Source organism: Setaria viridis, chromosome 1, assembly GCF_005286985.2.
Source record: "Setaria viridis chromosome 1, Setaria_viridis_v4.0, whole genome shotgun sequence".
Lineage (NCBI taxonomy): Eukaryota > Viridiplantae > Streptophyta > Magnoliopsida > Poales > Poaceae > Setaria > Setaria viridis.
In genome coordinates this window covers 168,779-192,635 of record NC_048263.2, presented here as the reverse complement: position 1 = coordinate 192,635, position 23,857 = coordinate 168,779, and the positions used below count along the sequence as shown (strand labels likewise).

The following is a 23,857-nucleotide window of genomic DNA, read 5'->3' as shown; positions in this document are numbered from 1 at the left end:
AATAATAATAATAATAATAATAAAGGAAATAGCAAAAATAAAAAAAGGAAGTAAAATGAGGAAGAGGTCGGTTTCGCTTGGACCTTGGGCCGCTGGGTGTCAGCCCAAGCGGACGGACGCCCAGGCCCAGCGAGGACGTGGACCATGACCGGCCCATGTACATAAAAAAAATTCGCCGTTGCCGGGGATCGAACCCGGGTCGCCCGCGTGACAGGCGGGAATACTCACCACTATACTACAACGACCTTCTTGGTAAGCAAATCTAAACAGACACTGATCTTCGTTTAATCTCGGCCCAGTTAGGCCCGATGGTTAGGATGACACCGGAAGATAAACCAATTCCTGTGTGACATTCGAAATTTCAATCTTCTTTACATGACACCGGCTCTAAGTTTCGTACCTTCTATGATCTACTGGTGAATCAGATTCACCAGTGACACCGTTAAATTTGACGAGGAAAAGACCAAAATATCTATGTGTGCATTAACACAAGGTATAATTCCCTCCTATGACATTCTGTACGCAACCAACATTGAGTTGCATTATATAAGACACCCAAACATGTTTACGATGGATTAAAGGCAATATTAACCACATATATTAAATATTCACAAGGTGACATGTTGAAGCACACTCCACAGGTTCACAGGTTGTAAAATCAACATTGAGCATAAATAGTTGACAGCATACTTCACAAGTTCAAGTTCACAAATTCTAGCATAAGTTCTGGCACATCTAAGCCAACATAAAATCACCAACCCTTACAGAGGTTCTCATATGTTACCACAAGTTCACGTGAGAGCATCCATCACACATCATATTGTTACAAAAGCAACAGATCACTTGATCAAAGTGAGATCACATCAACTTCAAAGACTAAGTCTCCTCTTCCTGCAAGTGCCCATTGCAGGGCTTGCAGGATTGTTCTTCTTGCTTCTTGTGCCTATTGCAGGGCTATCAATTGGAAGCACAAGCTTCTTTGCATTATCTTTTGCTACCCTTCCCTTCATCCCAACCTGTTTCTTGCCTCTCACCTTTTTTCAACAGATGGAGCAACAATTATTTGCTCACTTGACACATGAGAACCATTTGAAATGGGATTTGGTTAGAGCCAGTTGCTGACCTGCATGTATGAATGTAGTTGGCACTAAGAATCAGATATAGTAATTGAGGAAAAAAAAGGCAGCACTAAGAATCAGATACAGTAATCTAGATGAAAATAGAGACCTTACTGATGTTTCAAAACCAGATGCACTTTCTCCTTTTTGTTTTTCTTAGTTGGAGGTTCCAAGCTGGTTGACTGAGGTGCGGGTTGGCGAATCTCCAATTGATGAAGTTTTGATCTTGGAGCAGATGGCCACAAGTGTCTTGATCTCCTCTTCTTTCAAAGATGACTGCTTCCAAGCGCAGGCAGGAGTTGGCGGCGTAGTCTGGTCCGTCTTCCCATACTTAGGCGCCGGCAACCGCGGCTCCTTCTTCTTATCAGACCTTTTCTTCTCTCCCTCCATGGCAGGCTTGACAACAACAGCTTTCCTCCCCATCCTAAATGTCACGAGCTTCTTTATCGCACACGCTCGGGGGCTGAGTGGTGGGGGACGACGGCACTAGCGCTCGGAGATCGGGCAGCAGCGACGCTAGGGCTACCTTATAGAAGTTGGAAAAGCAGATGGCAAAGGTAAAATGGAAGGGATTATTTCTTCCGTTATTTATAACCGCGGCGTGGTAACAGCAGCGTGAATACAAGGATTTTGGTTTAACGGATCCTCCAGATTTCGAGTACCTGATTAGCAGTTACCTCTATTTTTTTAAGAGATAAAATTTTCATTTAGAGATGGTCACGTTAACAAGAGATTGACCCTTATACCCACCAAATTAGTCGGATAAAGGCTCAGGGACTATGTGCCATGTGCCCATCGATAAAAAGTTTTTTCTCTAGATTTTTAAGGGAAAAGTGATGCAATTCTTCGATTCAACCTAAGGCTTGGAGACTACTCCATATGGAGTGCGACTTTCGTCACACTTTCATATAAAATTCAAGGTTGAAGATACCAGAATGAGTTAAATGAGGATTGAGCATGTTCTAGCCGCATGGCAGTTTTTGGATCCCTTTGAAGATTCAACCTGATGAAGAGTACCAAGAATTAGTGAGTGAAGTCTGCAAAAGTACTCGGAACTGCTACATTTAACTAAAAAGTACTCGAGGGCTTGTTGTAAGGTTTGGACAGTCCTAAATATAGGGCTGTACATCGAGTCGTATCTGACATAGAGATTATGGTGTAGGACGACGTAGTCTACGTGGCAAGACATGAACTAGTCGATGATTAGGAAAACTACTTGTAGCAATAAGAGTAGAACTCGTCTAGTCGAATCCGACTAGTATTCTTGTAACCAACCGACCTGTAGCTCTGCCCCCGACAATATAAGGAGAGGCAGGGACCCCTCTAAAACAATTCAATCCAACCAACACACAGGACGTAGGGTATTACCGGTCTGAACCTGTCTAAATCATGTGTCTGCGTTTATCTTCGAGTTTCTGATCTCAATGAGCCCTACTAACCAAAACACTACCTCGGACACCTCCTTCGATAGCTTGTCGGATCTTAACACCGACACTTAGTGCATAGTTTTATTGCACTGTTACCAGAACCTGGTAACCGAATCTAATGATTTCATGAGATGAAACTCCTCTCTCATAAAACTCCACATTCTCTCTCCTTATAATGACTGTGTCAGATCAATAAAATTATTGATGTGTTACAGAATTTAATGCTTATGAAACTCCCACGAAATCAACTATTGAGATTGGCTTTATTAACATCCAACAAAATACTTAATTGTTATGAGTACTACTGGTGATTGAGTGAAAATAATTACTAGATCTAATAAGAACCACGCTCCTCATGAATAGAGTGAATAGAGTGAGGTAATAATGAGTCGAACAAAATGGAAAGGAGGCAAAAAGTGAGAAAATAGCCATTCGGATTGAGCACTCTTAATACTGGCTGGGTGTTATCGGCTGGATGGATCGTCTTCCTCGTTTGGTTTCCTGCCGTCGCTTTCCTTCTCAGTCCAAAAAAGCAGCACAGGTCAGCCCCTCCCCTCCCTCGCCGTGCGGCTGCGGCGCCCTTGCAGCACTTTTTTTTTTCTTTTCTTTCGGCTTTCCTTCCTCCGCTCTGCAACCACATCCTAGTGCTACCTGCCTGTCCAGGATTCGATTCGTTCTCTCTTCCTGACCAGTCTGATCCAATTTCCAGAAGAGGTGGCCGAGATCTCCTTCCTTCGAGAAAGCTCAGTTTGGTGGTGGTGAAAAGATTGGACTTTGATTCCATCTCGTGCGGATTGGAGCGAGCCACGGTTCCTCGCGGTAAAAGATCTCTGCTTTCAGCGCTCGGTTCGGGGCGGAATTCGATCCAAGCACCCGCCGCTACTGCCTGCCTAGTGTAGTTGGTTGTTGACAGGATTCCCTTCAATTGGAGTTGGTTCGTTCCATTTCGGTGCTACAGAATAAGGAAGGAGTCAACTTCGTGGGTGGAGTTGAAAAGGGCAGGCTTCATCTCCACCAGTCAGCTCTGTGGGCGATGGCGACGTAGAAGGAAGGTGGTTGACAAGCAGCCAGGGCAGGTAGAGGAAGGCAAGCACGGAGATGGCGGAGGCCATGGATGGAAGCACCTGGGAGGACATGATGAGGAGGATCCTCCCCCCGGGCACTCCCATCCCTGAGGCGCCGCCCAACCTCGACTACTCCATCGCCCTCGAGTACGACGGCCCGCCGGTGCCATACGACCTTCCCAGGGTAGACCCCGTCGAGATCCCTGCAATCCCCACGGCGGAGCCAGTGTCCGGCCCCCAGGTGCCTGGAGGGCTCCCCGTGGCGCCCGTCGTTGAGCCCATCCGCCTCCCTGTCTCCAGGATCGCCCGCTGTGCAGATCCGGTGTCCATGCAGGTTGGTGGCAGCTCTGAGTCAGTCCTGCACAATGAGGAGTTCGACGACGACGACGACGACTCCCGCACACAGTCGCACGGTTCAGCGCAGAGCTCACCGGGGCCGCAGAATAGGCCTGAGATGCAGGAGGGCAGGAGAGCGCCCGTGGTCACCTTTGGCTTCTCGCCCAACAGCAAATACGAGAGCAAGGAGTTTGAGGAGATGTCTGAGCAGTACGTGGCCGTCACAAAGAAGGAGAAGAGGAGAAGGGCATGCTATCGCTGTGGGAAGAGGAAATGGGAGAGCAAGGAGTCGTGCATTGTTTGCGACGCAAGGTACTGCAGCTATTGTGTGCTTAGGATGATGGGATCGATGCCAGAAGGCCGCAAGTGCGTCACCTGCATCGGCCAGCCAATCGATGAGTCCAAGAGGGCGAAGCTAGGGAAGAACTCCAGGACACTTTCGCGGTTGCTCAGCCCGTTGGAAGTAAGGCAAATCTTGAAAGCTGAGAAGGAGTGCCAAGCAAATCAGCTGCGGCCTGAGCAGCTTATTGTGAACGGTTGCCCATTGAGGCCAGAAGAGCTGACAGACCTGCTAAGTTGCTCTCGGCCTCCTCAGAAGCTAAAGCCCGGAAAGTATTGGTATGACAAGGAGTCAGGCTTATGGGGAAAGGTAAATCTATTAAGAACAAAGCTTGTGTATTCCTGTTTCCTAAAAAAAAACTTGTGGATAAATTTATCTTGGTTTCTGCTAATGAAACTGCCTTTTTCTGATAGGAAGGAGAAAAACCAGACAGGATTATTAGCTCTAACCTCAATTTTACTGGGAAGCTTCAAGCCAATGCTAGTAATGGCAACACCCAGGTTTTTATTAATGGGAGGGAGATAACAAAGATTGAGCTGAAAATTCTGAAGGTAACCGTCTTGCCAATTATTTTGCTTTTACAAAATAGAATCCTATATTGCTTTTGGCCAAGCAGGCTTTACTCTTCTAGAGCTGCTTTTCTATGGTTCCTGGTGGTTATCGTGAGGGAGGCTAGCTGTTGAGTCCCTTTGGCCTAACCTCATTCATAAGGGGTATTCTTTTTTTTAGCAATTGGACAATACCTGGCAACTACATTTACTTTCTATTTTTGGTCCGAAGTTATCAATTTATCATTGCATTTGCATGTAGTCTGTTTGAATTTCACCAACTATAAGTGTTCCTTTGTCCTACTAAGTTCTCATTATTGTTTTAACTGCCCATCTATTAATGACTGTTAATAATAGGTCATCCTAAACCATTTAAGCCAAATAATGATATCTTATCCAATATATAATCAATGTTAGTTTTATACTTTAGTGAATTATAGCACCGTGTGATGTGAGCCATGTTGTCGTTTCTAGCAAAAACTTTCTCACCTATTCATCCTGTTAATTTGAGTTCCAGTACATTAGTTGACTTGAAATATGTTTTTTCTGCCTTTTTTAAATACTCAAATTATGTGCTCCACTCTTTGAATAGTGACCACTGCGAATTAAAAAGAATCAGATTCGTCCAATTTTATATGTTGATCGTTAAGACTTCTGGTGTAAGCGGATCATTATGGAATTTGATATATGCATAATAATGACTTAAAACTGTTGTCCTTTTTTTTTTGGGTTTTCCAGTTTCCTGCACATTAGGAAACTTTCCTAAATGCAACAGTTTTGCCGTTCTGGGTATCAAGATATTAATTCATCAAACAGAAGTTCCCTTTTGCATTCAGGATTAGCATATTGTAGCCAGCAGCCTAGTACGTCATGTTTCTGTCTTTTAGCTTGAAACTGAGACCTTCAGTTCACAGACAAGATCCAAGAGTCCTTATACCTACAAAGACACAAGGGTGCACTGTAAAAGAGATTATTCATTTGTCTCATCACTTGCACTGTGCTTGCAGGTTGCAAATGTTCAGTGTCCCCGTGATACTCATTTTTGGGTCTATGATGATGGTCGTTATGAGGAGGAAGGACAAAACAATATCAAAGGGAAAATATGGGAGTCTGTATGTATCTTGGTTAAAAGGAATGTGTAACACTGTTATTGCTTAGAAAGCTTAAGTCGGGTATGCTTATTGCTGATGATCTTTCTTTTCCTACCATGGCCAGGCTCTGACGCGTTTTGCATGTGCATTGTTTTCACTGCCGGTGCCTCCTGGGAATTCAAATGGAACCAGAGATGAAGTTCCCTATTCAGCAAGAACTGTCCCTGATTATTTGGACCAAAAAAGGATCCAAAAACTTCTTCTTCTTGGACCGCCTGGTGCTGGTACAAGCACTATTTTTAAGCAGGTATGATCTGATTCCATTTCTTGATGCCTTTGGCTCTATCACAATTGTTGCCATGTAACTCTCTGTAACTGGCCCTGCATGAGAGATTGCGCTAGCACTTTCACATAATCATAAGTATAAATCCTTTAAGCAGAAAACTTCACATCCGTGGTCTTCAAACTTTTTTTTTTTTTGCGGAGTCGTGGTCTTCAAACTTTGTATCCTGCATTTGTTCTTGTTTGTTTCATGCTGATCTTCTTTTAATGTGTCTTAGGCTAAGTACTTGTACGGGACTAGGTTCACCCAAGAAGAGCTTGAAGGTATCAAACTAATGATCCAAAGCAATATGTTCAAGTATCTTGGGATTTTGCTAGAGGGCCGCGAGCGCTTCGAGGAAGAGGCTTTGTCTAGATTGAATTGCACAACTTCAGAGGGTGATGAGACTCAGCATGGTAATATGGTCAAGTCATTTGATCTTTGCTTTTTTTAACCAGATGTGGACACAATATTACTGAGTTTTTTTTTTCTGGATGCAGATGACAGCAAAGCCAACGGTTCAAATTCTTGTGTATACTCCATAAATGCAAGGCTGAAGAAATTCTCAGATTGGCTTTTGGATATCATAGCAATGGGTGATCTAGATGCATTCTTCCCTGCCGCAACACGTGAATATGCTCCGTTTGTTGACGAGATGTGGAAGGATCCCGCCATACAAGCAACATTCAAAAGAAAGGAAGAGCTGCATTTTCTCCCTGATGTGGCTGAGCACTTCTTGAGCAGGGTATAAACCTTGATTTTTTTAAATTAATATATCTCTAGCCTTGATCAACCTAGTTTTTATTGTGCAGAGCTGAATCCCTTTTTTTTCAAAATTTTGAATGACTTTTTGGACTATTCTTGGCATACTGTTGCAGGCCATTGAGGTATCAAGCAATGAGTATGAACCTTCCGAGAAAGATGTTATCTTTGCTGAAGGAGTAACACAAGGAAATGGACTGGCCTTCATTGAGTTCACGCTTGATGATCGCAGCCCTATGTCTGAACCTTATATTGACAACCCTGAGGCACATTCCCAGCCTCTGACTAAGTAATCTCTTAACTTCATTCTTGCTGGTGTGAAGAAGAGCATTTGAATCATGTGCCAAATGCCTAAATCATGTATTCTTTTTCTTCATCAGATATCAGCTAATCAGAGTTAGTGCAAAGGGCATGAATGATGGCTGCAAATGGGTGGAAATGTTTGAAGATGTCCGCATGGTGATATTCTGCATAGCACTCAGTGATTATGACCAATTGGGTCCCCCTGTAAATGGCAGCGGTCGGCCTCTTGTGAACAAGATGATGCAAAGCAAAGAGTTATTCGAGGCTACAATTCGGTATGCTAGTCTTTTCCATCTGAATTTTTTTTTTGCCCTTTTCTAGGACAGAATAAACAAATATGGATAGAAATAGTAATTGCCCACTATCCTGTGGGAAGCAGATGTTTGATATCTTGTCAGGTCAGCAGAGTTATGAATTGTAATATTTGAATTTCTGTTTGAGCAGGCAACCGTGCTTTTGTGACACCCCATTTGTTCTGGTTCTGAACAAGTATGACCTTTTCGAGGAGAAGATCAACCGTGCCCCCCTCTCAAGCTGTGAGTGGTTCAATGACTTCTGCCCAGTTCGGACGCACCACAACAACCAGTCGCTGGCTCACCAGGCATACTACTACATCGCTATGAAGTTCAAGGACATGTACTTTGCGCACACGAACAGGAAGCTTTTCGTGTGGCAGGCTCGGGCGCGTGATCGTCAAACAGTGGACGAAGCGTTCAAGTACATACGGGAGGTTCTCAAGTGGGAAGAGGAGAAGGACGAGAACTACTACCAGGAGGAATCATTCTACAGCACCACTGAGATGAGCTCATCTCCGTTCATCAGAGCGGAATGAGACGATTTGAGCTGGTACATACAGGGATCATCATTAACGGTGTATACTAATTAATTGAATTGAATTGATTCTGCTACAGCTTATTCCGATCATAGTTGCTTGTGTATGTTGTTGGTATTGCTGCATTGTATTTATTATTATTTACTTACTAATTTTCCCCAGCCAGAAGAAAAATGTGTTTCCATACAAACTGCATATGCTTCCATCAGTAGTCAGATGATAGTTTATCAGCTTGGCGAATGAATTCTGCATTCGTCACCACCACATACCGAGGTCCTCAAAAAGACTCTAGAGCCACCATCTGTTCTGGCAACAATTACATCAAGTCCCCTTTTTTCAACATAGTATCATTAACGCGACGCATACCAACTACCAACTGCACGCAAGATTCATTGTTCAAACATCGATAGATCACCCGTAGCAGATCTGCTGCCGCTTTAACGCTATAATAACACCAAAATGAAATTCCTTCTCCAAAGTAACGTGCCATGCCGCAGGAAGGGTAGTGGAAGCTCATCTCCAGAATTTTTCTAGAACCCAAAACCTGAACACAAAACCGACGCAAATTATCAAGTCGATTCAGACTACTTAATAGGTAACCAACCGTTAGCACCACAATGTCCTCTTGTCCCCCATATTTACCTGAACCACCACCCATTGGATTTGCAGCAGGTGCTTGTTCGGGCACCTGGATGTCAACCACAACAGCATCGGAAGTGATGAAAGTTTTTGCAACCGAGGCAGCATGCTCCAAGCAACACCTCACAACCTGATTATGCAAAACCAATTTCCCATATGAGCTAACAGGAAAATAGGAATTTGTGGCTGCAACGAAAGCAATAGGAAATTACCTTGGTGGGATCAATAATACCAGCAGCCATCAAATCCTCGTAGTTCCCTGTAGCTGCATTATAACCATACCTAAAGTTCTTATTGGCAAGTACCTGAACGCCAGACATGTTAAACTTGCTTTACACACAAGCTGCAAACTGTTAAGTCATACAGGACAAAATTTTGAGTGCAAACCTTCTCGATAACCACACTGCCATTAACACCCGCATTCTTCGCAATCAATTTAAGTGGATAGCTCAAGGACTTCCTTACAATTTCAGCTCCAACCTTGGAAAGAAAAAAAGAAAGAAAGAAAAAGGACAAAAGGTTCATCATAGATGGTATGGTATACAAAAGAGCACCTTAACGGAAAGTAACATGAATAACAATTAAATTTTGGGACCTACCTTCTGTTCATCATTGTCAAGGGTTTCAATAATAGCATCAACTTTCGATGCAAGCCTTATAAGGGTGCAGCCACCACCAACAACAATACCTTCCTCAACTGCTGCCTGCCATAAAAAAAATTGTCAACTAACAAGTACTGATTACAAATAGGATTTCATGTAAAGGTGTGATCAACACGGAGAAGGAAACAAAATTGATTTAAGCAACAAGAATTAGCATTTACCTTTGTAGCATTAAGGGCATCTTCAACCCTCAGTTTCTTTTCCTTGAGCTCAGTTTCTGTCTGCGCTCCCACCTACAAAGCAAGACATATCATTTGGTAAAGGTTCTCTTACGATAGTTAATAAGCATCCTAATACACTAAGCACCCTAGTGCCATTGCTGCTCCAACTGCTACCTACAGTTCATTATCAGGGTTACCTGAATAACAGCAACACCACCGGACAGTTTAGCAATCCTCTCGTTGAGCTTTTCTTTCTCATATTCCTGATCAGTAGCCTGAAAATATTGGTTTTGGAAAAACTTAAGAATTTCCACCCAATCAAAAGTGACTACCGTAGAAATGCAAGGCAAGTGAATGCAACTATGTCTGGGAGAATCAGGGCTGCCAACAGCAACTTGAAAAACAGAACAGAACCACAACAAAAGAGAAAATAAAGATGCTTGACAAATAGCAGATCAACACATAATTTAAATTTTCCAGAATGCAAACCTCAATCTGGTTCTTGATTTGCATCACCCTTTTGTTGACTTCCTCCTGTGTAGTACCATCTCCAACTATTGTAGTTGAATCCTTAGTTACTACAACCTTGGCGGCCGTTCCTAAGACCTCTTTGTCTGCCTTGTCTAAGGACAAACCCACTTCATCTCTGATGACAGTACCTGTAAGGAGGATGGCCAATGTAAATGATAAGCAGGCACAAAAAGACATCAGATCATAACTGAAGATAAAATATACCTCCAGTGAGAGTAGCAATGTCATCCAGGTATTGACTCTTGCGCTCTCCAAAACCAGGGGCCTTGATAGCAGCAATCTTCAATGCACCTCTAAGCCTATTAACCACAAGGGTTGCAAGAGCTTCCTGCTCAATATCCTCTGCGACTATTAGAATTGGATATCCACCTCTAATAGCGTCCTCCAGAATAGTGATAAGATCTCTTGCATTGTTAATTTTCTTGTCCACAAGGAGCAGCTGGTAATAGAATTAAAATCAGCGTAAGACTAACAAAGTCATGAAGACTGCTATTACTAGATAATAGTTACTACACAATTTTCATCAGTTGAGTTCATGGGCATCAAACCTTGCAATTCTCGTACTCCACTGTCATTTTTTCACTGTCAGTCACAAAGTAGGGAGAAATATAACCACGGTCAAACTGCATTCCCTCAACAACATAGAGGTTATTTTCAGCACTCTTCCCTTCTTCAAGGGTGACCACCCCCTGCCGTCCAACCTTGGCCATAGCCTCAGCTATAATATTCCCAATTTCGTAGTTATTTCCAGCACTTACTGCAGCAACATCAGCAAGCTCACTATCCTCAACCTGCAGCCTCAAACGCGAATCCGGCATGTTCAGATTCCAAACAGGTAATGTTCTTGACAGTTGAAATGAGTAAGACATGGACGGGAATTTACACTCCCAACTATAACTGACTGTAGAAAGTATCAAAACAATAAGTTTGTAGCACTTGTGCGCATACACCATGCAATAACTACTCCGAGAGAAGGTTTTTTTTTTGTGTGTGCTGTGGGTGGGTTTGGGGGGGGGGGGGGGGCTATACAATGCATACAACATGTAGCTGAAAGGAAACCAAACTAGATGTGCTGGCGCAGCATATTTTACTGTGAATCATGGTCGCCTCGCACCAAAGTCCATTGATATGGCTTATGCACATATTCGACCAATGCATAAATTTACAATGGGCAAGCCATGTTTGACTTGAAGTCCACATTGAAAAAGGTTTATATAACAATAGATATTGTATGTATGGTAATCACAGTCAGCCAACCATCCGGTCTGTAGCTTGTAGCTGGTACAGTGTGCAAGGTCATTAGGTATCTAGATGCAAGATGTGATTCAATTGTAGTAACGTGATTGATCAGGGGTAAATAAAAAAAGAACAGCACTAAGTTCCAGAACATAATACAATGATAATAGGAAATTACCTCCTTGGACATCTTTTGGAGTTCATTGACTAGTGCTTTGGCTGTTTTCTCAATACCACGGGTGATCTGCACTGGATTAGCACCAGCAGCTACAATCTGGGAAAGTAGCGACATTTTTCACTATAGCTTTCATGAGTGTGCAAAACAGCTAGTATGACATAAGCACCGAGACATGAGGTTTTGAGTTGATGTACCTTTACACCCTCAGTAATCATCCCTTGAGCAAGGACGACTGAAGTGGTTGTCCCATCACCGGCCAAATCATTTGTTTTAGCAGCAGCTTGGCGGACCAATTTAGCTCCAATATTTTCAACAGGGTCTTCCAGCTCAACCTGGCCGAAAAAGTTGGTGGGCATGATAAGTTGAAGAGTGAACAAACGATGGTAATAAATCTGTAATGTGAGAGAGGCACACCTCCTTTGCGACAGTGACACCATCATTGACGATTTTAGGTGAGCCATACTTGCTCTCCAGGACTACATTTCGTCCTTTTGGTCCAAGAGTAACCCCGACGAGATCTGCAAGCTTATTGACGCCATTCTGAGAAAGAAAACCGTGTCAGCTGAAAAGAAGAAGAAAAAAAGTGATGAGATGAATAGCAGCAGCAGAGGTGTGATTATGTTAGTCAACTGAGTGACCTGAAGTTTCCTGATGGCGGAGCCGTCCTTGTTGAAGTGGATCTCCTTTGCTGCATTCACCGTGAAACGGCACTTCCTCTGGTGCCTCATTTTCATTTTCCGTGGGATGGAAACAACTGGTGGCGAAGGGAGGGGGGAAAGGTGCTTGTTGGTGGCAAAGGCAGCAGGTGCTGGCTTGTTGAGGCCACATGTCCCGAATGGCGAAGCCATTTTGAGTACCTGTAGCAGGGATGAAATTTGGATGAGCAGTAACAGAGCAGAGTAGGTTAAAAAGATTTGAAATTTTTAATATCTGTTGTGAGTTGAAATTTTTTTAGATTAAGACTAGCACAAGTCAGTCTCTGGTAGAAAGACCCAATGTCCTAGTAGAGTATATAAATAAATAAAATCACAAGCGATGCGCAGAATAGGAGGGTTGGGAGATTGGGATTGAAAACCACAAACAGAATTCACTAGTTAGAAGAACAAGGTTGGTGGATGCATCTGATTATTATCTTTCCCTAAAGAAAAACTATGGCTATTGAGCGATGAATCGACAACACAACAAGAGTGGAGATGGGTCGATTCATCATACGCACGTACCTGGCTGCTGCAAACGCGATTGATTGCTTGCTGGAGTCGTTGAATCACGCACAAGGGCAGAGCAGGGCAGGGGATCGCTTGATTTGGTGTCCGCCGGCTATCTATCTACTATGTATCTAGGGTTTCAGGATGGCGGCGGACGGATCGGGCTACCTGTTTTGTAGCAATTGAAAGAAAGTAATTAGCAGTAAAGAAGATGCAACCACCTAGACCCAACCAGCAAAGAGAGAGAAAGAGACACAGGCACGTGGGGCCGACCGGGCCCACCCCTTTGATCGGCGTTGACTGACTGGTGGAACTGGAATGGAAGCATCCAGAAGGAGGAGGAGGAAATGCCTTCCTTGAAGAGGCGGCAAAGCAAAACCAATTAAAGGAGGGAAAGGTGTTTGTTGTCTTTGCTTGTCGACAAATCAGCTAGAATCAATCCATTATCGCTCACAAATCATCCAAAACTAAGTAATAAAGCAGCGGATTAGATCGAAGAAAAGCAAGACGCCTCCTAAGGAAGAAGAGCAAGACGCCTCCTAAAGACATACAGAAACTACCAGTAGTCAGCAGGCACATCTTGAAAGAAGAATCACATATCTGACACGAAAGAAAAGAAAACACCCAGCTATCGACAAATCTATATCTATATAGCTACAAAAATAAATTCGAGTAAAAACGTCGTACGTCGTTTGCCGACCCCCCTCCCCCGTTTTTCTACCGCTCCGTTTTTTTTCTTCCCTTGTCTACCTCCCACGTCCCCGTTCCAAACCCTACGCCATATCGCGCCGCCGCCCTATCTCGCCGCCACCCCTCTTCCCTCCCCTGCGCCAAGCCGCCGCCGTGCGCTGCCCCTTCCCTGCGGCAAGCACGCCTCCCACCCCCGGCCTCCCCTCCACGCTGGCGTGCTGGTAGACGGACGCCTCTGGCTACTTCTGTGCCGGCCGGGCTGCCGCCAAGCTCGCCCCTACGACGTCGTCGAGCTTACCGAAAACGGTAACCTCTTCCGCCCATCTGCACATCTCCATGACAATCCGTTTTTATGCATCCTTATTGAGGCGGATCTGGTGGTTCGATTGCATAGAGGAGGATAATGATTAGTGGATTTGCTTGATTGGCAACATAGTCCATCATTTATTCTCCTGTTCTCCATTATCGGTATTGTGGAATTGCTTGACAGATGGCTGGTCACTTGTTTTTTTGAGTGATTCCAATGGTAATTATATCAAACCAGACCTAGATAGAATATAGTATGAGATGATGTTGCAGTCTGAGTCATCTGATTCTTGCAGTCCAATTCTAGGAGTTTTAGGTAGTGGCATGTGAATATTATCAATACTTCTGCTTCAGTTAACATATGCAACTTATGGGCACTCACATAGCAGGTTATTTTTCTGTTGTTTTAACTAACATGGCATGAGGTGATGTTTTTGGCTGTTTAATTTATATAATCTTTAAGCTTTGATTGGTACACTCAAACTTCATTATTGAGATTGGTCGACTGTTAGTATTGTGAAATTGCTCGACAGATGGGATATTGCTTGCATTAAAAGATTAGCTTCAGGATATTGCTTCGATTGTAGGGGATGATAAAGGTATGACTTTTCTCCTTGTTTTTTAGTCATTCATGCTTATTCTCTAGCAATGGTTAATTACAACACTGCAGGACTACTAGCTAGTGTATTTATCTAGGTTCTGATATAAAGCATATAACATTGGATCTTGGATAATATGCTGGCTATTTTGTGACTGGCCGGAAGCCCAGTGGTTGCTTTGCTATGCTACCTGCTTCTGCAACTCTCTTCTTTTCTGAGCTCATTCTTACACTTTAGCCTGCAGTCGAGTATATATGTTAGCTATTGAGCTGTTTGCTTTGCTTAATCAAATGCTATATTGCACCATGTTTTCAAATTTGTTCCCATAGTTATTTAGCTTAACCTCTATCTCTGAAATCAGGTACCTGATAGGATGAGTTTGACTGTGCATTCAGGGTCAACACTACCCACTATCCAGGGAGCAGTCCTCACCTGGAGGGTCCAGGGGTGAGGCCGATAGGGGGTATATTTGCAACCTTTCATGGAGTGTGAACAATTTAGCGCTTGCTAACCTGTTCAACAAGCAAGGGGAGGTCCTGGAAGCTAGGTTCATCTATGACAGGGAGAGTGGGAGGTCAAGGGGATTTAATCCTGTCACATATTCCTCTGATGAGGTGCTTGAGGATGCGATATCAAATCTTGATGGCTCTATGAGTTCTCAATCTCATTTGTTCTAACTGTTTTTTTCACACTCGTGTCTTTTAAGATTGATTTCTCACATTGCCAGAAATCCATTCATCTACTTGTATGCATTTTTTTTTGTGAGGTGCAAAGCTCCTGCTGGTTAGAGTTCTACGCATGTGTTTTCTTTGATGAAGCCGTACTGTATTCACGAAATAACTGAAGGGCTGCATGCTATGCTGTTGGCAGTATATCATGTTACGCCGGTAAGTGCACTCTGACCACTAAACTCCAGTGTCCAATTCCTTCCACTTGTCTCAGAACTGCAGCGTGAATTTTTTGCGCAATCACTGATATGATTCGATTGGTCCCACACCTTTGGATTTTCAAGGATAGAAAGAAGGAACAATCTGAATCTGTTATCCGAAAAATTCTCATTTTGACGTCTGAATCATCTTATGGTGGAAAAGGTATTGCAAGATGGTCATTTCTCTGCTTATCTTGTTCCAGTCAATGCTCGTAGCTGAAGTAAGAAATTGGACTGAATTTAACTTGCTTCATATTGTACTGGCTCTAAGTAAAAAAGGTTTGGTTGTTTAACTCAGTCTATCAGATAGGTTATCCTTGGCATATTGGGTGGTAAACATTTGTCCTGGTGGAGGTAATGCCAGGGAAGCTAATCCCAGTGCTCTGCTCAAATAGCTCAAGGAAAGCTGATCCCACTGCTTATGATCCTCTATTTCCATTTGGGTGTTATAAAACCTGTTTTGTGTCATTATGTCTTAATATAGTGCCCATCCAATACAAGTTGCTCTGGGTTACCCACATCTTGGTTATTTCATTTATTGGCATAGCAGTCATTTGATAAATTGGATCAATAATTTTTAGAACTCATCTGGAAATAGTTGTGATCCACACGGTGGCAGAGGTGATGGAGAGGGTCACTGGCGAGGTTGCCGACGCATTCCCTATCAATGAAAATCTCAAGGAGGCTGCCGAAGCCTCGAAGATTAAGGCGGTCACCGATGTGATGGAGGAAGATGCTGAGAAAGCCAAGGCTCTGATCCAGAAGGTTAGTTTAATTTCGCAGTACGTTAGGCTTCGATTGCGTACAGCAGCCTGCTGATGTTGCTATTACTTAAAGCTCATGGTACAGCCTTGCAAGTTATTACCACCTGCTGTTCTTTGCCGTCAGTAGTTGGAGATACGTGCTGATCTGTAGGTTGTAGTCTGCCTAGCAACTTGTGATAGTGACTTGCACCTTGCACAGTTTAAGCACCGGGTTTTTACAGTTCAAAATAGAAAAAAGGAAATGAGGCGTTGGGTTATGACTCGTGAAGGAAGTGGAAGATACAATAAGCTCATTTTGTTATTGCATTTTACTATTGCCCTGAAAAATCAGTCCTTTCTTAGGTAGAGATAGCATCACATTTAGGTTGAAACATAGCGTCATATTTAATTAGTCACTCTGAAATATAAATTAGCATGATAAGTAGCTAGGTGTGAGATCATAATTTTATTGAAACCATTGATATTATTTGATCATTGATATTATTTGATCATGTAGGTAAGAAAATGAATTGCCATTTCCTTTTATAAATAAAAAAGTTCTAGGTCTTGTATGAAAACTAAAATAAGTATATAATCTGTTTTGTGCCGTCCAATTACCAATATCGGTAGCATATTGTACTTGTTCATTGATAGGTTTTAATGAAGGTCTATAGTAATATGATGAGACCTTGTATCCTAACCTGTGATTTTATATTGACATCATTTTCTTTTCCTTGAACTGTTGCATTATTGACTAGTTGGATGGATGGTCAGTTGCCAGTGTGAGGGATGGTGGTCGTGCTGATGGAGACGATGACGGGAAGTGGCAGCAAAGGAGGTTGCCGCTAGCTGCTAGCAGCACGCCAGCATGGAGCTTGCTCTGCCAGCATCTGGGTGGTGGAAGTAGGATGATAGTTGTGCGACAGAAAGATTACGTGAAACTGGCAATGGAAAGAATCTGTTACCAAGTGTTCAAATAGCTAGGTAGGCATTCTATTTTTTGACAATTATTTGTACTTCTGTTTAAAACAAAGTGAATGCTTCTATTATACATGTTACAAAAAATTATACAATGAAAATTAACGTTTATGGAAAGGATTTGTTTCGCCCGTAGCAACGCACGGACATTATCCTAGTTACCATTGTCAAAACCAAAACTCTGGGCTTCATCTTCTCTTCTGCACAATAATTTCAGTAACTACAGGTCAACCACACTATCACCATCACTAGTAATCTGCTATCTTGATAACCAGATTTGATACGAAGGCAATAAATTTGAACATCAATTCGTTTTCTTGGACAAATCCTCCTCCGAGGAAGCATTGTTGTTGTTGCCGCTGTCGTCATTCTCAGCTGCTGTGCTGTCCAGGTCAGGAACCACTGCCGTGGCCGGTTCCACGTGTGCCAGCCGAGCTGCACCGATCACCTGCTCCGGGAGCTCCTCGTACGTGTTGGCCTAAATATACAATAGATCATCACTCCTTTGCTCAGCAGGTAAGAAATTAAAGAGGTAAGTAATTAAAGAGTTTCTAACTAGTACCTGTATTAGGAAGGCCATGTCAACTACTAATGTTGTGACCACACCAAAGACAAGGCCCAGAACTCCATTTGCTACCGCCGAAGATCCAATGTCAACGTCCACCTGATAAAAAAAACACCATCAATATAGAGTAGATGAAAATGAGACAAGAAAAGGTTCCAATTACTACCTCCAGGTATCCAGGACCGCGAACATAGCTACAATCTACAGCTTTTCCCAACAAACAAGGGGTGCTTCCGACACTCTGCCGCACTATCCAAGAGCCCTGAACAACTTATTTTCATTATTATCCTGTTATCAAATATGAATCACCGGGAATAAATATTCTCTGGGACCGAGAGTTACTACCAGACCTTGGGAACGGAAGGTATAAGCTTCAGTCTGCTATTGCGGAACTCATCATCGCCGTCAAAGAAACGCTGGAGCAACGATCCCTTCTTCAAGGAACTCGCTACAAAATACATGACCAAGCTGTACTGGGTCGATCCAGGAATCTACAGTGCAACATGACAGTATCAAACTTCACACCAAATTTGCTTCAAATACATCAATAATAAATGAGATATATATTCCCTACAATTTACCTGTATGTTTACAACAAATGTATGCATCCCTTTCTCAGCAGCAACCTAATTAACAAAGTGCCAAAAGTAAAGTACTCCACATTGTATATATTGGACCTATTTCGATGAGGCCGTGTAACTAATAGTGGACAAGAAACCACAAATTTCTTTCACATTCAAAAGGATTGCTTACCTGAGCAACACAACCTTTCTGCCTGGCAACGTTATCCATACGCTTTGTGTCCTTAAACCAATCGATGGCTGCGAGCTCCATCAAATAACTCGCTGCAGGTATCTGTGACTTGGATGATACCAGAGTGTTAATGTTCTTTATGCTATCTCTCCTTTTTTTTAGAAAAAGAAACCCGGTTCTGGACACCATCTAGAATGCATGCTTCAATCAAAAGCAATAAAGCAAAAGCTGGAAGATTTAGACCTTTGATTTGTCCTGTGGGAAGTTCTTGCTACGAACTTTAAAGATCTTGCTATCGGGTACTGTCCAACAGTTGCGGCTTTTCTCATCAGCATCACGGTGAAGAATCCCGGAAAAGCAAGATAAATCAATTTTTTCTGGAGGATCATCTGCAGTAATGATTACACTGTCACAGTTATGGCAATTAACAATAACGAAACCTGTCCTGGGAACTTCATAGCAGATATGACAATACAAGCATGTAGAGCAACATGGGGAACCATACCTGTGCGCTTAGCATCACTGTCAGATTTGTTCGGATCTTCCTGTACATTGGTTTTGATCAAGGTTTAGTATGATGATAGAAAACATTTGTAAGCTTGTAGGGTTTGCTTCAGGGTGAATTGCCACTCTATTGAGTGTTACATACTGAATTATCCCAACTTGTACTAAGTAAAGCAATCATAGAAGTTTGCTTGTAGTGGGGTCTAGTAGAGTAAACACCTCTAGATCAGCTTCAGGAACTTGATACTCATCATCCTCATCCGACTCTTCGTCAATCATTCCCATGCTTCTATTACCAGCTTGCCCTTGGTCTACTGGTTTAGTCTTGGAGTCTGCATCTTGAAACTTGTGAGTTTTTGGCCCTGAATCCGCATCAACCATGGTTTCCATTACAGGAATCCTTGGGGTTATATGGATTTCATCTGTTTGGGAAAAATATTCGCGCAATCCTGGAAGTTGGTGAAGAACATAAGAGACAAATGAATCGGTGGTAAAACAGCATTATGTTGTTAATTTGACAAATTAAGTTTCTAATTTTCCTTTTAAGATGGATTGGTCACTGTTGTTGGTATTAAAAAATAGCAGTATTTTCAATACCTGCAACACAGTTTAGTATCTGCAGCAAGGAATGATACTGAAAGGAGAGAGAATAGTTCAGGAACCATCCCTTCAGGTCAATCTGCATAAGGTGTTGAACCTGAGTACGGGGTCTTCCGTTGCGACACTTGAGGGGAGAAATCTTGAAACCCCCACCTGTACTAGCAGAAATTCAGGAAAAAGAAACGGAGGACCAGAAGTTGACATTTTTGTTCTTCTTATATTTGGAGTGCCTCATACTCTAAGGTAGATGAAGGTTTAATATGTGCCAATGGAAAATTACTTTCAATGAAAGCCCTCACGAATCCTCGCTGCCGACCACAGTTCGGATGTTCTATGGATCGGAACAGCACAACTGCATCGTACACACACTATCAAACAGAAGGGATTGCAGACATTAAAGGCAATAGGAAAAATGAAGAATCAAAAAATTACCGTAGCTTCCGTCATCATTACGGCGCCAATACCGAGCATAACAAAGATCCCGAGGCCAAACTAACCTGCATAGTTAATGTGGATCGAAGATCCATTGGCAACAATCAGAAGAAAAGGCAAATGGTAAGGACTTGTCGATCTGTGAGAACTTACATTGGGCACCAGTGCAGCTGCAACCTATGATATAGTATGGCGGTGTGACCATCAACCTCTTCAACTAAACTACCATGACGAAAGCTACAGTCCCACCTGTAATGGAAAATAAACATTAAGAGATCAATGCTACTAGGAGGGAAAACAGGAAGTTAGAAAGCCATATGCTTACTCATATCTTGTTACATCCATGCTCATCACCAGACCAAAAATGGCTTCACATGTAGCATCCACTACACCAACAGCCCTCATAGCTCGGCTGCAGCTTCGTGCCTATATAGCACATCAAAGTATTATGTTGTCATATGTTTCAGGTCTTTAGACACTTGTACAGACCAACAAAAAAAAAAACAACATAGCAGTTGGAACCTACAAGATAATCAACTTCCAGAAGTTCTTCAAAGATGCGCAGCCCTGCCAATACCAAAACAGTGAGCAAATTCAAATTTAATCCTATGAGGAAGGAGAGGAATGCAGACTTGCCATTTTGGCATCTAAGTAGTCGCCAATTCTTCTTGGAGTGAACTTGATTGGGATCGTTCTGATTGGACGCACCAATATCAGGCTCTTTGGTCCAGTCATGTATTGAATCAGGGGGACCTAGCAGCAGAAATGGCATGGTGAATTTGTGGCTAAAACGTGCAAAAGTGGAAATAAATGTTGCTTAAGATCAGTAATCCACTTCACTTGTGATAGTTAATGCAACTGTTTACCGTTCCCTATAGTTGTCCTACGAGTCAAAGTAGGCCGTTCCTCGTCATCTTCAGCTCTACAATTGCAATAAAGATTCTCTAGCTAATTCAGCAAAAGATCTAGCAGAGGATAACCTGACAGATGGAATGCTACTTACGCGCTGTCATGATCTGAAAACGAAAACTGCCCTCCAAATTCCATGTCAAAGTCCATTGAAGCGAAGGCCTTACGGTTTTTAGCTGTCATAGAGTCCTGCTGCTGCAAGAATGAAGAAAAATGGTAAGACTACATTCCAACTCTCTTGTATCTTGACATGTTTGGAGCGATTGTGGTGTGGCGTATTTGTAAAAACTGGCTGAAGCACGGACTTAATTACCACACCTGATCAATGATGAGTTCTATCTTCTTTTTCCATGCCATTGCATCCTCGATATCATACGCGCCCATCTGTGAATCAAATATATTGGTGATGTGAGGCCAGAACAGATAGGGAGAAATGCAGCAAAGTTCGTTGAATGGTTGCTCTACATATACTGGATTCTATGACGAACCGTTATTTGGTGCTCCTTTTCTTTCTTGTTATAAATGCACAGGACATAAATCATCTGAAATTAAAGGGGGGGAAATATGAAAGAGGGATGAGAATTTTCAGATTGTGATCAAGCAAAGAAAGAAAGAAATTAAAGGAGCAAATAAACTCACTCACTTGGCCATGATGTGTTTTGAGCCCTCTATCTTCCACCCTACAATTCCCGTCTATTAGCAGCGACTTGAGCGGAACCTGGATGCACATATACACGCACACCATATGTTGCATCATTCGTTAATTAATGTTGTCGATCTATCAGACACCAGCCATTAATTAATAATAATAGGAAGATTCGAAATCGAAAATGATTGTGTAGAGGTCCAGTGAGTGTATACATACCATGTTGTCCTTTGGTTTCTTCTTGTAGTAGGCGAGGAGCTTGCTGTCGAGCACGAAGTAGCGCGTGTGGAAGAAGGACCTGCCTATCTTCCTGCGGCCGTAGCGCACCATCCAGCCCTCGTGGCGCACGGCGGCGGCGGCGGCCTCCCTGACGACGGCGGCCATGCTGTTGGACGCCGCCTGCTTGTTGGGATTGGGCGCCTCGATGATCTTGGTGGCGGCCTCCCGGAGGGAGACGGTGGCGGCGGCCTTGGGGAGCTCGCCGCTTCTGGCCTCCCGCCTCGACGCCGACGAGCCGAGCATGTTGGGCATGCGCGATCTACTGTGTTGCGATTGGGACTGCGACTGCGATGGATCAAGTGATCTTCAACAACAGGAACGATTAATCTGATCTCTAGCTAATCCATCGAGGAGGAGGAATGCGAATGCATGATTGGATGGATGGTACGGGGTGGCGATAGATACGGGAGGGGAGGATTGGAGGAGGAGAAGCAACCCGGCATGCATGGGCATGGCTACGGCGGGCGAAGGAGGAGGGGTGGCGGGGCGAGAGGCGCGCGCGCATGCTCCGCCGCCATGCTCTCCTCCCCCATCCTATTTTCTTCATCTCTCTAGCGCTGCTCCCCGCCCGACCACCTATACTTTGCTGATAAAAAGGAAGTAATATTTTCGTATGCTTGTGCACGTACTGCGAGTCTGCGATGCCATGCATGCTGGCTGTCACATAGGCTAGTGGTATCTCATACTACCGAGCGTGTTATCGAAATATGAACGACCATGCATGCATGACAGTATTTGCTTGCCATATGCATATAATTAAGTACACGGAACTTAACTTGCTAGCTTGTCCCCTTTTTTTCTTCTTACTAGCTTCTTTTCCTTTTTCTTGGACAACACATATGTATACTACTGAGTATACTATCGGCACAGCCACAGGCGAGCCTCGCGCCAACAGAACTGGAGCAGCAGCAAGAGAGGTTAGAGAGAAGAGAAAGAGGAACCGGCACAGTGGAAGAGGATCGGAGGAAAAGGATGTCACGTCCGGTTTTAATAGCAAAACTAGATAAATAAAGTACATGTACATCAGGATCAAGTTTCACACATGCAACGACTTAATGTAAAGAGAATATTAAATTTATTACGTGACTGAAAGTCTTTAATTCGAATAGCAAAACGAGCCTTTATTCTAGCAGTGGAACTCCAATGATGACGATAACTCCACAGGCAGTTGGCTGGTGGGACACGTACGCCTAGAACTCCTCAAAGTCTTCAGGAACCTCCTCAAAGTAGACTTGGTTTGAGCAATAATTTTAGCAAAGATGACTACACTTATGGTTGGTACTCAGCAAGCATGAGGAATGTGTAGTGTAAGGCTATGCAAGGATAGGCTAAGGTTTAACAGCATTTCAGCAATTTTAATTGGTTGGTCAAATTTTATTAGTAATTACTAAGCATAAGTTTATACCACCCACGTTAAGCATGAATATAAATAAATAGAACAGAAATAAATAACAACAATTTAATTCAACTTCCGACAGATTAATCATGTGAGGGTCCAGGCCGTTCTTGACCGTGAGCTTATACTCCACATATGTTGTACACTTTCACCACAAGTCGCGTAAAAGTTCAAAATAACTTTAGATCCAACCATGCTATGCCGACCAAGCACTTATCACACTATCGAGGTGTGACTGCATAGGGACGCTACGAGGCCTTTACAAAAATTCCCTAGTAAGAAGTAGCCCGCTAAGGCTTCCGGATCAGTAGCAAAGCATAAACCTCTCTCAAGACTACGAAGCTACCATAGAGTAGATCAGTCTAAGGGTTGGGTTATACCCTATCTGCCGCCGCCCCTCTTGCCCTTTCGGTAAGACCGCTTCAAACTAGAGTCTCTAGTTAATTAGCCAAGACCAGAGCCATGTAGTTCTTGTGGTTGTACTGTTTCCTGGGTGGTCGCTCCATGTTCCAATTAAGCATGATGATTTTGTATTAATGGAAGTTATAGTATAAATAAAATAAGTTTAATCATTGGTTCACCATACCCAATTAGAACAACTAACAAAAACTACCCAACATGATATAAACTCAGGTTGATCGAGGTATAGGGGTAAAACTAGGCAAACCTTAAATAGAACCCATCATGTTTATAAATATAAAGTGCATAGCATATGTGTATTGAACATAAAAATAAAGGTTGCATAGGATCAAATTGTGATCAAGGATGTAACTT

The 23,857-nt window shown here is 43.0% G+C and overlaps 3 protein-coding genes and 1 non-coding gene across 9 annotated transcripts; 1 reads left to right on the top strand and 3 right to left on the bottom strand.

Moving 5' to 3' along the window:
• Positions 1–173: 173 nt before the first annotated feature.
• TRNAD-GUC (transfer RNA aspartic acid (anticodon GUC)) lies at positions 174–245 on the bottom strand. The gene has a single exon. It is a non-coding gene; the product is annotated as a tRNA-Asp (tRNA).
• A 2,685-nt stretch (positions 246–2,930) lies between these two features.
• LOC117842514 (extra-large guanine nucleotide-binding protein 3) lies at positions 2,931–8,260 on the top strand. The gene is made up of 10 exons (XM_034722997.2): positions 2,931–3,086; positions 3,255–4,594; positions 4,699–4,836; positions 5,841–5,945; positions 6,049–6,231; positions 6,485–6,662; positions 6,747–6,991; positions 7,125–7,297; positions 7,389–7,586; positions 7,756–8,260. The coding sequence occupies exons 2-10, from the start codon at positions 3,644–3,646 to the stop codon at positions 8,141–8,143; spliced, it is 2,559 nt and encodes an 852-aa protein (XP_034578888.1). The 5' UTR covers positions 2,931–3,086; positions 3,255–3,643; the 3' UTR covers positions 8,144–8,260.
• Positions 8,261–8,321: 61 nt separating this feature from the next.
• Positions 8,322–13,125, bottom strand: LOC117842530 (ruBisCO large subunit-binding protein subunit beta, chloroplastic). Of its 2 annotated transcripts, XM_034723014.2 has the most exons (16): positions 13,010–13,125; positions 12,771–12,923; positions 12,189–12,407; positions 11,965–12,090; positions 11,745–11,882; positions 11,551–11,646; positions 10,685–10,927; positions 10,341–10,575; positions 10,095–10,264; positions 9,803–9,880; positions 9,606–9,677; positions 9,382–9,486; positions 9,170–9,262; positions 8,995–9,087; positions 8,786–8,912; positions 8,322–8,687 (listed from the first exon to the last, which is right to left on the bottom strand). In XM_034723014.2, exons 3-16 carry the CDS (start codon positions 12,396–12,398, stop codon positions 8,674–8,676), a joined length of 1,800 nt encoding a protein of 599 aa, XP_034578905.1. In that variant the 5' UTR covers positions 12,399–12,407; positions 12,771–12,923; positions 13,010–13,125; the 3' UTR covers positions 8,322–8,673. The 2 variants fall into 2 exon arrangements, with proteins under 2 accessions (XP_034578905.1, XP_034578897.1); XM_034723006.2 differs by lacking the exon at positions 13,010–13,125 and having other exon boundaries at positions 12,771–12,964.
• A 4,001-nt stretch (positions 13,126–17,126) lies between these two features.
• Positions 17,127–21,930, bottom strand: LOC117864883 (protein ENHANCED DISEASE RESISTANCE 2). Of its 5 annotated transcripts, none has more exons than XM_072290766.1 (22): positions 21,628–21,930; positions 21,406–21,480; positions 21,251–21,304; positions 21,081–21,146; positions 20,857–20,957; positions 20,720–20,775; positions 20,490–20,606; positions 20,380–20,420; positions 20,179–20,279; positions 20,007–20,102; positions 19,854–19,918; positions 19,702–19,773; positions 19,419–19,574; positions 19,041–19,270; positions 18,823–18,862; positions 18,561–18,706; positions 18,318–18,419; positions 18,146–18,190; positions 17,915–18,055; positions 17,731–17,826; positions 17,562–17,663; positions 17,127–17,477 (listed from the first exon to the last, which is right to left on the bottom strand). In XM_072290766.1, the coding sequence occupies exons 1-22, from the start codon at positions 21,928–21,930 to the stop codon at positions 17,304–17,306; spliced, it is 2,379 nt and encodes a 792-aa protein (XP_072146867.1). In that variant the 3' UTR covers positions 17,127–17,303. The 5 variants fall into 5 exon arrangements, with proteins under 5 accessions (XP_072146867.1, XP_072146869.1, XP_072146870.1 ...); XM_072290768.1 differs by having other exon boundaries at positions 18,561–18,694; XM_072290769.1 differs by having other exon boundaries at positions 20,857–20,954; positions 21,628–21,738.
• Positions 21,931–23,857: the final 1,927 nt, after the last annotated feature.